Genomic DNA, 16377 nt, shown 5'->3' on the forward strand with positions numbered 1-16377 from the left:
TCATTTGACTCACTAAATGTCCATTTTTGGTGGCAGTCAGTATAACTCAAACATAAACTTGAGTTATTAATTTCTTCGTTTTCCCCTTTCAATAACAAAACTAATAGGAAATGGACTGCCTTTGCCAATTACTTGCATTCCTCGTAAGGAAACATTTTCTCCTTACATTGTTAGTAGCCACATCTTGCTATTATTCAGACTCTTTCTTTTCTCATTTCTTCTTTGGCCTCCGGGGGATCTTTTCTCTTTCTCTCTTTTTTCTGTTAGCTCCCTTTTCCCTCACTACAATATGTGTATACCATTAGTATTAACTGGATAGGAGAGTTCAGCTCATAGTGTATATGTTATCATTTCTAGGTTTCAAATTCCTCCATCCATTACGATGTAAGTTGATTTTATATATATCTTAAGTTTTTCTCTTCTGTATTTTGATAAAAATTTTCAATGCCGGCACCTGTTGCGGACAAGGCTCCTCCACTAAACCAGCCCGAACAGCTGTTTTCAAGCCAGCCTTGCTTCTGGACCAAATTGAGCACCTCTTTCCCTGAGAAGTGCTCAATTGCTCCATACGCGACCTAGCTAGAAGAAAAAGTGCCGGTTAGTTGAAAAATACAGTAAAATACAGCAAATTTAATGGGAAAGCAACCCTTCAGACTGGCACTACCTCAGGAATTTTTTTTTTTTTAATAGAACAGACTCCACTGGCTCTTAAAGCAGTATGCCTCGCTTGATTTAGGGGACAAGGCTTACTGCTGAGGCACCTCTAAAAAAATGTTGGGAAGGGGGAGGAAAGAGGGGGAGGGACCCAGCATGAGACCCACCGGGTTTGACATCCCCGAGGTCGGAAGGACCCCCAAACAGGGCCTACCCAAGCTCAACCCGGCATAGTAACGGGGACCAGGATCCCTAAACAAATTCCAACAGTCCTACCAAGAGAGATGGGTACAGCTCCTCACACCTGCTGATACTGAAAGAAGATTGATAAGAATAGGGAAAGGCACCTATTATGTACTATTCCACAGTTTTGTTTCAGTCTCTACCTGCTGGTCATGATAAGATATATACCCGCTTGTAAGATACTTACCTATACCGGTAACCTCTCACTTAGAACCAGGCTTACTAATCTCTTAAGAAAGTCATCAGAGTTCAGTGCTAGAATTGTTTCTTCACAGGCACTGCTGGATAACCTCTTATGGGCGGCTAGCGCTGGAAACTGCTGAACTGCGGTCTGGCAAATGAGGAGGGCCACTGGTCAGCTGAGAGTCCCAAATACAGACGAGAATGCCTGAAGGGACAAAAAGTAGCCCTTGAGAGGTGGAACCTAATCATTGGCAAAGATTTAGGTCTGCGAATCTGCAAACTGGCCATAAGGTTATCCAACCCCTGGCCAAACAAATTGACCCTTGAAGAACAACCGGCTCAAGGTTGCCTTAGGGGACGAATCACCAGACCACTGACTGATTCACAGCTTCCTTTGAGCTGAGAGGAAGAGGCAGAGTTTAAAAAAACCCTTCAATATGTCATATTGGGCAACAGCATTAAGACCACACCTGAGACCAGGAAAACCAGGTCCCGGAGCACAAGTGTCAGAATCATGATGAAGCTTAGAATTGCATGCCCTGGCCATGAAGGAAGAGGCTGACGACACAGGTCAAACAGGCACTTAAGGAGGAAATCCACATGCTGGTTCTGGATATCCTGAAGGATCCCCTCCCCTGGTCACTGGGGAAAGAAGTGTGTTTGGTGACCTATGCCACTGAGGAAACCAACTTCGGGGAAGCAAAACGCTTGGGCAAAGCATTGTTCATGGTGCGAGCATGACGTCAGTGGAGGGGGCGGGACCGCGGTGGAGGACAGCATGAAGTAGCGCAAGATCGCTGACATCGCGATCTTGCTGCAGGCTGCTTCGGTACTCTTAATGGTGCGGGGAGGCCAGAGAGGAAGAACCAGACGTCGAGGGGGGGGGAACGGATGCCAGAGTACCCCCTCAGGGCTCGCACCCGGGGCGGACCGCCCCTCCCGCCCCCCCCTTGGTACGGCACTGCAGTAAAGACAAGCTCCTACAGACTGGCTTGTAGGAAAGAAACGTTTTTTTAAGGAGACAGTGCTGAGTTGAGAGGGGTGGAGCTTAAGTCTCTGAAATATGAGGCTTCCTACAAATCATAGCAGATAGACGGAATTAACCCCACTAGTCCCAGAATAAAGTGGGATTGTACAAGAACATTCATTGTATGTATTTGACTTTGGTTCAAATAAACTCATTTAAAATAAAAAAAATAAACAAACCTAAGCTGTTTTCACTTTAAAGAAAGCCTTTTTAAACAAATCCTTTAGCTGAAGTTTGAAAGAAAGAAAAATCTATAATCACAGCAAGTATCTAGATGATCAATCCATTGTAAGACATTCAGCTGAATCTAGAGCAGCGTATAGCAAACTGTGTGATGCAGCACACTAGCGTGCCTTCTGAGATTTTAAGTATGCCGCGCACACTGGGAAGGAAGAGAGGCTCCGCCGCCTGTGTCAGCTGACTTCTACCGGGACTGACTTTTGGACATGTGTCTTCCGGGACTCCTGCCTTTGACTTCTCTCTGCAACCACGGACCAGCAGCAGCAGCAGTTCTGTGTGGTTTTAACTTCGCCACACAGCTGCTGCTAGTAGTAGTTTAGCCGCAGTTTCATCAAGCAGCCTCGGAGCCTTTGCTAGGCCGGCCCGCATCGCATCATCGAGGCTGCCTGATGAAACTGTGGCTAAACTACTGCTAGCGGCAGCTGTGTGGTGAAATTAAAATCACACAGTGAGCTGCCACTAGCCTAGAGAGAGGACAGGTGTGCTGGACAGGGAAGGAGGGAAGCGAGAAGGGATACTGCTGGACATGGGGAGCAGAGAAGGGATACTGCTGGATAGGGGAGGAGGGAAGGGAGAAGTGAAAATGCTGGACAGGGGAGGAGGGAAGGGAGAAGGGGTACTGCTGGACGGGGGGGGGGGGGAGGAAGAGGGAAGGGAGGAGTTGTAATGCTGGACCGGTGAGGAGGAGGGAAGGGAGAAGTGGTAATGCTGGACATGGGAAGATGGAAGAGGGAAGGGAGAAGGGGTACTGCTGGACATGGGGAGCAGGAAAGGGAGCCCTTTTTAAAAATCAGCGTAACATTGGCCACCCTTCAATCTTCAGGTAATACAGACGATTTTAGCGACAGGTTACAGATTACTAACAGCAGGTCAGCAATTTCATTTTTGAGTTCTTTTAATACCCTGGGATGTATACCATTCGGTCCTGGCGATTTATCACTTTTTAACTTGTCAATTTGGCTTAGTACATCTTCCAGATTCACCGAGATTTCTTTCAGTTCCTCCACATCATCATCCTTGAAAACCATTTCAGGTTTAAGCAGATCTCTTACATCTTCTTCCGTAAAGACCGAAGCAAAGAATTAATTAAGTCTTTCTGCTATGGCTATCATTCTTGAGCGCTCCTTTTGCTCTTTGATCATCCAACGGTCCCACAGATTCCCTCACAGGTTTTCTGCTACTGATGTACCTAAAAAAATTGCTATGAGTTTTTGCCTCTTTTGCAAGTTTCTCTTCATATTCTTTCTTAGCTGTCTTTATCAATGCTTTCCATCTAACTTGCCAGTCAAATGAAAAACTCATTTGTGTTTCTTCTTATTTTCTTCATTCAGATCTTTTTTCTATTCTTTAAAGGCTGGGTTTTTTTGGCTCTAATAGCTTCTTTCACTTCACCTTTTAACCACGCTGGTTCTCGTTTCCTCTTCTTTCCACCTTTGCTGATATGTGGAATACATCTGGTCTGGGTTTCCACGATGGAATTTTTAAATAACATCCACGCCTTGTTTACAGTCCTAACCTTTGCAACTGATCCATTTTCCTCATTTTATCATTGTTGCCCTTTCGAAAATTAAACGCCTCTACAAAAGATTTCTTTTGCAGCGTTACTCCCGATATCAGCTCAAATTTGATCACGTTATGATCACTGTTTCCCAGCGGACCCAACACAGTTAACTCCTGTACTAACATAAGAATTGCTGCTGCTGGGTCAGACCAGTGGTTTATCATGCCCAGCAGTCCGCTCCCGTGGCGGCCCCCAGGTCAAGGACCTGAGCCCTGAGTCTAGCCTTACCTGTGTACGTTCTGGTCTAGCAGGAACTTGTCTAACTTTGTCTTGAATCCCACTCTCTGGGTGAAAAAGAATTTCCTTATGTTTGTACGGAATCTATCCCCTTTTAACTTTAGAAAGTGCCCGCTCGTTCTCCCTAACTTGGAGAGGGTGAGCAACCTGTCTTTATCTACTAAGTCTATTCCCTTCAGTATCTTGAACATTTCAATCATGTCCCCTCTCAGTCTCCTCTTTTCAAGGGAGAAGAGGCCTAGTTTCTCTAATCTCTCGCTGTACGACAACTCTTCCAACCCCTTAACCATTTTAGTCGCTCTTCTCTGGACCCTTTCAAGTCCAGAGAAGGTACCGTGTATCTTCTTCGTGTACAGCAACCAGTGCTGGACGCAGTATTCCAGGTGGGGTCGCACCATGGCCCGGTACAGCGGCATGATAACCTTTTCCGATCTGTTCGTGATCCCCTTCTTAATCATTCCAAGCATTCTGTTCGCCCTTTTTGCCGCCGCCACACATTGCGCGGACGGCTTCATCGATCAGTACTCCCAAGTCTTTGTCTTGCAATCCACTAAGGACCAAGTCTAAAATAGCACCTCCTCTTGTCAGTTCCCGAACCAGTTGATCCAAGAAGCATCTATGACATCTAAGAATTTTACCTCCCATACTTGTTTTGTTAGTATTCAAGCTTAGCAAATTTTAAGAGCCCTGTTTTTTAATCTGATCTTATTTTCTTTTATTTCTATTTATTATCTTGAAAACTTTGTCATGGACTTGTTTTTATAAGCAATTAGAGGTCCTGAGGAATAAAGATCCAAGTTATTTGAATGCATTAATCATTCCATATGTCCCTACTCATACATTACGATCATTGCAAGTCATCCCATCTGTTAAAAGAGTAAAATAGGAGACTAGTAGAACTAAAGCTTTCTTCTGTATAGCTGTTAGCTAAAGGAATCAATAACCGGGTTACTTATGATTGGAATCTAATTTTATTGCTTTTATAAAATTACTTAAATGTTATTTTTTCTCTCAAGCCTTTGTAAAGACCATATTTACTAGTTTATAATACTTCGGCAGAAGAAAAGTAACACCTATGGGCAGGTGGTATGCATTGTTTTCAACAGTTATTTGTATGAATGTTTTTAGCGCCTTTCTTTTTAAATAATTTTAAAAAAATATAAATCGCTTAGAACTGTAGCAGTATATCAAATTTTAATAAAACATAAAAGGATGAGATGTTTCAGTGCATCTTATTTTTCACAACATGCTACACCTCAGAGTCATGCTGGTATTACTCACTGTGTGCTCATTCTGCTGATAACTGAGGCTCCGTAATCTGAATTTATTGCTAGTATATCTGGAAAAGAAAAAATACTTTGGATATATTACTGCTTTCACTTAATTCTCATCACAACACTATCATATGCATCATTAGTCTTCCTCCATATTTCCATCAGTATCCTTCACTCTTGTAATTTAAAATTACTTTATCTTATTGCAGCAACCCAATGAAGTCACATATACGGTTTATGGGACACAGAATAATAAAAACATAGAAACTTAGGAAAGTGAAGGCAGGTAAAGACCATATGGCTTATCTAGTCTGACTAGCCCTGCGGTCTACTAACCCTTCCTCTCCCTTAGAGATCCAATGTCCCAAGCTTTCTTGAATTTCGTCTCCATCAGAAGGCCATTCTACAGCACTAGGCTTTTGAATATATTTATTTTAATAATTTCTTACCCACTTACACCTAAGCAGCTTACAAGATATAATCATAATATTAAGACATACATACAATATAAAAAAAATGTAAATATCCATAAAAATTGTCTTCATTGTCTATAATACCTCCACATACAATAATGTCAACATCTCTATAAAGTATTAATAATCATTAATTTAAATGCCTCTATAAACAAAGTAGTTTTCAATACTTTCTCAAACTTGTGTAAATCCAGTAGTGCTCTCAACGATCCTGTCAATTTATTCCATAATGACACCCCTGCAATTTCCCCTGTAAAGCGTGCCAAACCCCAACCCTGGCTGACCTCTAAGATCCACTACATTCCTATACACGATCTGTGGAATGTCACTGGCTGAAATCCTGTGCTCGTGCTGACTTCTTGCACTTCAAGTTCCTGTTGACCTCTTTCCAATCTGCCCTTTCACTTGTGAAACAAGACTACTTTGCCTGCATGACTAATTCTCTTGCATCCAACCCTAGCCATCTCTTTGCCAGCTCAACACAAAGTGCTCTCACTTCTGACTTCTTCCCTTTCTCCCCAAACTATGACTGAATACTTCCACGACAAGGTTCACAAGACTAGCCTTGAGTTCTCAAATTGCCTCCACCTCTCCCTCCTCCCATCTGCCCTCCGTCATCCCCTGACTCTTCCTTCACTTCAATTACCGAGGATGAAACTGCACATTTTTTCCTCTTCCTCCAAACCCACTATCTGTTCCTCTAACTCCATCCCCAATTGTCTACTGATCTATAAATATATATTATCTTTAATCAAAGCTTCTTGGACTTGCTGAATGTCTGTCAAATATTTATCAATCTTTTCAAAATGGAGTTTAGAAGAACTCATTTCTTGCTTTAATTCCCTTATTTCCTCTTTTGTTCACTTAATCTAGCCTCAAGAACCTGAATTTGAGGGCTTATAGATTTACCCAAATTTACCATCAACTCCCAAAGAGAGTCTAAAGTCGGGTGATTTCTTTATGTTCAATCATTTTTATTGAATTATAATAATAAAAACCATACATATAATAAATCTTACAAAGAATATTATGCCAACATAATTAATATAAATGTACAGAATAGGAACAAGAATCAGTAATTAAGGCAAGTACAATGTTAAAGTTAACAATAAAAGACAATAACTACTTGAATATAAGAAAAGAGACTTAAATAACATTAATATATCTACCAACAACCTCCCATTACACCATCTACCCATCCCATCTCTCCAATCCCCCCCCTCCACCACCCCTATTCCCAAATGCTACTAATCCAATGTGCTTCACTTCCCGATTAAAAATGCAATGAGTTCACAACAAAACTATGTGCTCTGGCCGATAGCTACTGGATAAAGGGTTCCCAAGTTATTCAAAACCTATGTTGTTGTTTATTTAAAGGGGAGGTTGCCCTAGCTTCCATAAGCATAAGAGCATGAAATGCTGCCCTCCATTGTCAAAAAGAGGGTGGAATTTCTTCTAACCAATGTTGCAAGATACATTTCTGACCCACAATAAAGGCCTTGCGACACAATCCCCTTTCTTAAAAGTCTCATCCCATTGAAGAAACAACATCTGGGATGGATTGCCAATGGTTATGGTAAGAGCAGATAGCGCAGCTGGTTTTAAGAGAGATTTGGACACTAAATAAGAAGAATGTAAGAATAGCCTTACTGGGTCAGACCAAGGATCCATCAATCCCAGTAGCCCGATATCACAGTGGCCAATCCAGGTTACTAGTACCTGGCCAAAACCCAAAGAGTAGCAACATTTCATGCTACCGATTCAGGGCAAGCAGAGGCTTCCCCCATGTCTTAAAAACAGACTATGGACTTTTCCTCCAGGAATTTGTCCAAACCTTTCTTAAAACCAGCTACACTATCCACTCTTACCACAATCTCTGTCAATGAATTCCAGAGCTTAACTATTCTCTTAGTGAAAATAAAATTTTCTCCTATTTTCTCCAACCCGGCCCATGTGCCTAAGGCCCTGCCCACAGGAGGGGCCTAAGGCTCCAGGGCCTATTCTGATTGGCCCAGGCACCTCAGGCCCCATCTGTGGGCGGGGTTTCTACCGTCTGGGCCAATCCGGCCCCATTCTGGACCCGGCTGGCCTGCCGGACGGGCTTGGGTACCCTCCTGCCTGGATCGTTGTGGGGGGGGTGGGGATTCTGTAACCGGTGTTGTTTTTGATAGACACCGGTTGCAGAATCCAGCTTTTAGGCGAAGGACTGGCTCCTCCTTCGCCTAAAAGCCCTTCTATTGGAGGTTTGGGGCTTAGGCGTTTTTTTGGTTCATTATGGGCATAAAGTGTAGACGTCGTGGGGGTGCAGTTGTAGACGTAGTGGTGATCTGGGCGTTTAGTAGAGGCAGGCCATAATCAAAACAAGGACGTTTGTTTTGGTTATGGACACTTTCTCTGCTTCTGCTTTGAACGTTTAAGGACGTTTTTTTTTATTATGCCCCTCCACACATTTTATTCTTTCTCTGACATTAACATACAAGTCTGACGTGTAAGCTTCCTAAACACGTATATCCTGAGGAGCCTAGTTCATTTACAAAAATGTATTTTTCCCCAAATAATTATCCAAATTAACTCTTGATAGTCTGAACTAAAGATAAATTTTCAATGTAAAAGACAGACCAGTAATTGCTCATTATATCCAATAGATGTCAGTGTTACTCCTTTTCTCCATATAACAACTGACATTTGTAACCTTCAGCCATACATTATGTCAGTGGGAAGATTCTACTTCCTGGGTTATAAAAACAGACTTCCTAACATCTATATAAACTCTAAATTAACTTTTTGTGTGTTTGTTATCTATAAGAAACAGTGGCTTTCACAAGGCATTCACATAATTATGTGCAAGTATACATATATATAAAAGACAGTTTTCCTGTTTCCTCCAAAATCTTTATCTTTCTCTTTCAAGATTATTTAAACAACGGTATATGGATTTACTTATGTCTTAGAAGTCACAAGTCATACTTTTGAACTTCCTTAGCATTAGCTAAAATGTAGCATCAGCAATTTAAACCTTCCAATCCTTAATTACAAGTGCCTCAGACTGTGTCACTATAGATTCATCTGAGTCCCAAATCTTTAATATACAGTGGTGCCTCGCATAACGGACGCCTCGTACAGCGAACGCTGCGCATAACGAACTTTTTGTCTTGCTCCCTATAACGAACTTCGTTTCACACAACGAAGTCGCCCGAGGGGCCCGGGGGGGGGGCGGAACTACTCTCGCCGCTTCCTAATGTGAGCCGGGAACAGCAGCACCCTCCTGTCTGAATGCAGTGTTCCATCATCTCCCTCCACCTTACCTTAGATGCCGAGTTTTCCGGCTTTCTTTTTCGGCCAGCCACACACTTTCAAAGAGCAGCACATGCGCGCATGCTCTGTTGTTCAATCTTCTCCTCTGACGCAACCGGAAACCGGAAGTTGCAGGAGAGGAGAACATTGATCAACTTCAGCAGCTGCGCGTGCACAGCTTTTTGAAAGCGTGCGGCTGGGTGAAAAAGAAAGCTGGCAAACTCTGCATATAAGGTGAGGTGGAGGGAGGGAAATGTAGGGCTGCAGAACGAATTATTTTGTTTTACATGTATTCTTATGGGAAAACAGGGCTGCAGAACGAATTATTTTGTTTTACATGTATTCTTATGGGAAAACGCGTTTCACACAACGAACGTTTCACATAACAAACTTGCTCCTGGAACGGATTAAGTTCGTTGTGTGAGGCACCACTGTACACCTTATTTTGATTCATTCTTAACCTCACTTTTCTGTGACACCTTATCCATCACACCTGTAAGTTTCAGAAATTCCTCAACAAATCATATCTCCTCTCAGCTGTCTCTTTTCCAAACTGAAGAGCACTAACTTTTTTAGTCTTTACTCTTACAAGAGGAGTTCCATCCCCTTTATAATCTTGGTCGCTCTTCTCTGAACCTTTTCCAGTCCCACTATTTCTTTATTGAGATAAGGAGACCAGAATTGAATGCAATACTCCAGGTGAGGTCGCACCATGGAGCAATACAGAGGCATTATAACATTCTTAGTCTTGTTAACTATCCCTTTTTAAAAATCTTTTTTTTAATTTTGTATGTTTTTATTTAAAAGTAAATAAAACACCAAATAAAAGATAGCATCAGAAACTTCTGAAATGAAAAACTAAAGTTAAAAGAGGAGTGAGGGTTAAATATTTGTATTATAAGATATAATAGTAAAAATATCAAGTGATGTATACATTGTTATTGTTTTCATATTTGTATACTTGATGAAAGTTTGAAAATGAATAAAGATTAAAAAAAAAAAAAAAATCATTCTAGCAACTTGTTTGCTTTTTTGGCCACCACCCACACTGGGTGGAAGGTTTCATCGTATTGTCTACAATGACACTCAGATCCTTTTCTTGAGCGCTAAACAACTGAAAACCTGGCTTTTCTCTAGCATATAACTTCTCTTCTCCTGTTTACATCCCTCTTTCTACATGCTTTGTAAATCCTTCCCCTCTCTCTTCCTATATTTTTATTTTTATGCTTTGTAAACCGTGTCGAGCTCCACTTCTGTGAAGATGGTGCGGTATATAAACCTAAGGCTTAGTTTAGTTTAGTTTAAACCCCAAGGTGGAAATTAGTATCCTATAACTGTGATTTGGGTTATTCTTCCTGTGATTTGGCTCTCTATACTAGTCTAATATATTCCTAGTAGTTTAATAAGGTTTAATCAATTAATCAGCTCAATAATAAGATGCAGACCAAAGCCCAGCAGCAAGATGAGTGTTATCCAGTCTTTTGCACTGAATGTCACATGTATGATTATCTCCCAGTTGGAGAGAAGTTATGTGTGTGCTCACTGCAAAGAGCTCCTAGGTCTTAGAGAACAAGCACGTTCCCTTGAGTAGCAGACTTGGAGGAGCTGCAGGAGACAGAGAAGTACATAGAGGAGACTTACAGGGATGTTGTAGAGAAGTCCCATCGCCAGTCTGGTAGCTCCCAGAAGGAGAGCATCATCCTGGTGAAGTAGGAAATAATCCTGCAGCCAGGACCTGCCCACCAGAGGATGCAATATCATTTCGCACCGAGATAGCAAAATTCAATGCACAGAAATGCAGAGTAATGCATTTGGGAATTAATAATTGGAAGGAGCCGTATATGCTGGGAGGTGAGAGGCTGATATGCACGGATGGGGAGAGGGACCTTGGGGTGATAGTATCCGAAGATCTAAAGGCGAAAAAACAGTGCAACAAAGTGGTGGCTGCTGCCAGAAGAATGCTGGGCTGTATAAAGAGAGGCGTCACCAGTAGAAGAATGAAGGTATTGAGGTACCTGTACAGGTCATTGGTGAGGCCTCACTTGGAGTAGTATTGTGTTCAGTTTTGGTGGTCCAGAGAAGGGCGATGAAAATGATAGGAGGTTTGCTCTAAAAGACATATGACAGACTGGAAGCCCTGAATATGTATACCTTAGAGGAAAGGAGGGACAGAGGAGATATGATTCAGACGTTCAAATACTTGAAAGGTATTAACGTAGAACAAAATTTTTTCCAAAGAAAGGAAAATGGAAAAACCAGAGGACATAATTTGAGGTTGAGGGGTGATAGACTCAAGAGCAATGTAAGGAAATTCTTCTTTACGGAGAGGGTGGTGGATGCTTGGAATGTGCTCCCGAGATAGGTGGGGGAGATGAAAACGGTGATGGTGTTCAAAAAAATGGATGAACACAGAGGATCTACAATCAGAAAAGAATAGTAAATATTGAAGAACTAAGGCCAGCACTGGGCAGACTTGCATGGTCTGTGTCTGTATATGGCTGTTCGGTTGAGGATGGGCTGGGGAGGGCTTCAATGGCTAGGATGGTATAGATGGGCTGGAATGAGCTTTGACGGAGACTACAGGAGTTGGAACTTAAGAACAGTACCGGGCAGAGTTTTGGATTCTTGCCCAGAAATAGCTAAGAAAAAAACCCAACAACAAATTTTTAGACTAAATCAGGTTGGGCAGACTGGATGGACCATTCAGATCTTTATCTGCCATCATCTACTATTTTACTATGCGTCTCCAAGGGCTTCTGCCCAGAAGGCTCAAGTCGAACTGCAGTACCAGTGTGCTCTTTCCCCAGGAAAACAAATGGAAAAGATGGTCAGTCATAGAGGCTAAAACTGTTTTAGTGCTGTAATTTGTACAGAAGCCAGATTGAGAATCATGTAGAATGTTGAACTTCTCTAAATATTTCCTGAGGTCGATAAAGGCAGATAAAGGTCAAATGGCCTATCTAGTCTGCCCATCCACAGTAACCATTATCTTTCTCTCTCCGAGAGATCCCACGTACCTATCCCAGGCCCTCTTGAATTCAGACATAGTTTCTATTTCCACCACCTCTTCAGGGAGACTGTTCCATGCATCTACAACCCTTTCCGTAAAAAAGTATTTCCTCAGATAACTCCGGAGCCTATCACCTCTTAACTTCATCCTATGCCCTCTCATTGCAGAGTTTCCTTTCAAATGAAAGAGACTCAACTCATGCACATTTATATTATGTATCTCCCCTCTCCCGCCTTTCCTCCAAAATATACAGATTGAGATCTTTTAAGAGGTGATAGGCTCCGGAGTAATCTAAGGAAATAATTTTTTACAGAACGAGTGGTAGATGGGTGGAAGAGGTGGTAGAGTCACAGACTGTCTGAATTTAAGAGTCCCTGGGATATCTCAGAGAGAGAAAGAGATCATGGTTACTGCGGATGGGCAGACTACATGGGCTATTTGGCCTTTATCTGCTATCATGTTTCTAACCCCTGGAGGATATGGGTCTGCTATCAGGCAAAGTCTTAGGGTGACGATCCATCACATAATCCATGAGGTCATCCAGAGCTTTGCCATAACAATAACTGCCCCTTAAAAGGCAGTGTAGCCAAAGTAGCTTTAGAAGTGGAATCATCGGCCCACTGTCTGATCTAGAGCATTCTGTGGGCAGAAATGGAGTACGCTCATACCTTTGCTTATTATTATTAAAACAGTAAGTGATCCAATGTTCCCATGTCCAGATGACAGTGCCAGCATCTATTAGACCTTGAATTATCTAACTTATTCAATCTAACCAGGGTCCAAAAAGAACAATGTAACAAAAAGAACCAAGATTGTTTCATAGATGCCGACGATGTACATCTCAACCTCCAAGACCAAATCAGTGGCCATCGAGATACAGAAATGTACTGTTTAATCTCGAAACTCCAAATGTCTCTAAGAGCATTTTTGGGTTTCTTATGCACGAGTTCAGATATCAATTTATACCACCTGGCAGCTTGATGTCCAAGCATATCTGCCTGAAAGCAAAGGAATTGCAAGCTATAATAATTTTTAAAATTATGCCAATCAGGGAACACTTTCTGAATAGCCTGCTTCAGTTGCAACCATTTATAGAATTGAGATTTTGAAATATCAAAAGCTTGTTGCAACTTTGAAAAGTCAAGCAATTTTCCTTTTAAAATAACATCTTCCAATGTTCTTTTGTCTGCCTGCATCCATTCCTTCCAGGCAATTTTAAAGCCGCCTATTTGTATCTTGGAGTTCAACCACATGGATTGACACAAAGACTGTTCTATAGGAATTTCAGTAATCTTAATGTATCTTAAAGTCTTCCAAGTATCCAATATAATATTATTATCCTTATAGCATAGTTAGGTAGTTTAATATCCATAACATGTGACAGACTGGGGACTGGGCCCTGGGGACATGATTTTCCATTCCAAAATTAGCCATTCAGTATAATGCTCCATGAGATCAGGCAGGATCCAATACATACTCTGACGCAGAATATAGGCCTGATGATATCTATAGAAATTTGGAAAATTTACCCCTCCCTCCACAATTGGTTTTTGCAAAGATACTAAAGCAATTCTAGCAGTTTTGCCCATCCAAACAAACCTAATAAGGATACTGTTCAATTTCTTATAAAATGACCCCTGAAAGTAAATTGGCAACATACCCATTTGGTAACAAACCACAGGCAGGATCATCATTTTGATAGTTTGGATTCTCCCCCACCAAGACAAATGTAATGGGTTCCATTGCTCACACAATTCAGTGACCTTCAGCAATAAAGATTTTTCATTTACTTTCATCGTTTCTTCCAGTGTCTTATAGATCCATATTCCTAGATATTTTATACCCTCTTCTTTCCATAGAAAAGGAAACCGATCAAACAATCCTTTTTGGCAATGTATATTTAATGGAAGAATTTCTGATTTACTCCAATTTATTTTATGTCCTGAAAATTTTCCAAAACTTTCAATCAGATCCAGTAAATGAGGAATGGTAGATTAAGGATTCCTCAAATGAAGCAGAATGTCATCAGCATATGCCGAAACTTTGTATTCACGGCCTGCATATGAAACACCCTGAATCTCCTCAGTTTGTTGAATAGCCAATAATAAGGGTTCCAAGGTAATATCAAACAAAAGAGGAGATAAAGGACATCCTTGCCTAGCTCCCCTTTCCAGACAAAAACTATCTGAAAAAGTATTGTTTATATATAGTACAGAGTTTTAATCATTTGAATAAATCCAGAACCCACACCAAACCATTCCATTGCTTGATACATAAAGGTCCATTCTACACGATCAAATGCCTTCTCTGCATACAACGATACAGAGAAGGACGGCTCTTCCATGGACTTTGTTAAGGTCAACATGTGAAGAGCTAACCTAGTGTTATGTGAAGAATGTCTATGAGCAACAAATCCAGTTTGGTGCATACCTATAATATGAGGGAGAACCTTTGCCAAACGTACAGCCAATATTTTAGCCAAGAGTTTTCCATCAACATAAGAAATGGTTTCAACATAAGAAATTCTTTTCTACACCTTTATGCACCCCTAGCCAAGTCGGAAAAATTCCTTTGCTCTATTTTTAAAGAAAAGTCTCAAAATCCAATTTTTATCCAACGTTAGGGCTAAAATCACCATCAGTGTTGCCATAGTAGCCATTTCTCTGTCAGATAACTCCAATAAAGCTGATACAATTATTAGTCCTTGGCTATTTCCCTGTTGCTGGTTCTGATTTTTGTTTAGTAAATAGTAAACCTGTGTAAATGGAGGTAACGAATCTTCAGGCACTTCCAGTATTTCCATCATGTAGCGTTTTAACATTTCTCGAGGGGTAGTTGTTATAATTCGTGGAAAATTAATCAATCTAATATTATTATCTCTTGAGAAATTTTCAAATGTCTCAATCTTAACATAAGAACATAAGAAGTGCCATCTCCGGATCAGACCTTCGGTCTATCAAGTTCAGCGATCCGCACACGCGGAGGCCCAGCCAGGTGTACACCTGGCATAATTTTTTGTCACCCATATCCCTCTATGCCTCTCGTAAGGAGATGTGCATCTAGTTTGCTTTTAAATCCTAGGACGGTCAATTCCGCTATAACCTTCTCTGGGAGAGCATTCCAGGTGTCAACCACTCTTCCTTCTTAAATTCACATTATCTTTCATTAAAGTTTCTTGGAGTTGTTTGGAAGATTTTAATTCATTTTTAATACTGTCTAAAGATATCTTAGAGTCACCAATATCTTGTTTTATCTGGATAATTTCCTTTTCCAGCTCTTTTAGTTTCCCATCCACTTGCACATACTGAATATTCATTGTTTTCACCAAATTGGCCACCAGATCCCACAAAGCGTCCAAAGTAACTTCTTGGGGCTTAACTATAATAGGACATTGCAAGTGTGTTTGTAAAAAGCTTTGCTCACCAGCCGGTAGCTCTCCTCCAAGTTTCAAGTTTATTGAAATTTTGATTTACACAGAAACATAGAAAATGGCGGCAGAAAAGGGCTATAGCCCACCAAGTCTGCCCATTCCAAGTAACCGCCCCCTGAATTCACTCCCCCAAAGATCCCACGTGAGTATCCCATTTTCTCTTAAAATCCATCACGCTGCTGGCCTCAATCACCTGCAGTGGGAGTCTGTTCCAATGATCCACCACTCTTTCGGTGAAGAAGTACTTTCTGGAGTCGCTATGAAACTTCCCTCCCCTGATTTTCAGCGGATGACTTCTGGTGGTCGAGGGTCCCATGAGACAGAAGATATCATCTTCTGACTCGATACGTCCCGTGATGTACTTATACGTTTCAATCATGTCTCCCCGTTCTCTTCTTTCCTCAAGTGAGTACAGCCGCAATTTATTTAGTCTTTCTTCATACGTGAGATCTTTGAGTCCCAAGACCATCCTGGTGGCCATTCGCTGAACCGACTCGATCCTCAGCATGTCCTTACGGTAATGTGGTCTCCAGAACTGAACACAGTACTCCAAGTGAGGCCTCACCATGGATCTGTATAACGGCATCATGACTTCAGGTCTCCTGCTGACAAAACCTCTACGGATACAACCCATCATTTGTCTTGCCCTGGAGGAAGCCTTCTCCACTTGATTGGCAGCCTTCATGTCCTCACTAATGATCACCCCTAGATCGTGTTCTGCCTTGGTCCTAACCAAGGTCTCACCATTTAG

At 41.5% G+C, this 16377-nt stretch overlaps 1 protein-coding gene across 4 annotated transcripts in view; it reads right to left on the reverse strand.

Annotated features, from left to right (window-relative positions):
* The window catches only part of MAPK15 (mitogen-activated protein kinase 15), a 269713-nt gene that overhangs the window by 161813 nt on the left and 91523 nt on the right, over window positions 1–16377 (reverse strand). For all 4 annotated transcript variants that reach the window (XM_033933020.1, XM_033933019.1, XM_033933021.1 and 1 more), the window contains one exon: window positions 5427–5484. In XM_033933020.1, the coding sequence (XP_033788911.1) occupies window positions 5427–5484 (58 nt within the window). The remainder of the gene's footprint in view (window positions 1–5426; window positions 5485–16377) is intronic.

This window comes from Geotrypetes seraphini, chromosome 2, assembly GCF_902459505.1.
Source record: "Geotrypetes seraphini chromosome 2, aGeoSer1.1, whole genome shotgun sequence".
NCBI lineage: Eukaryota > Metazoa > Chordata > Amphibia > Gymnophiona > Dermophiidae > Geotrypetes > Geotrypetes seraphini.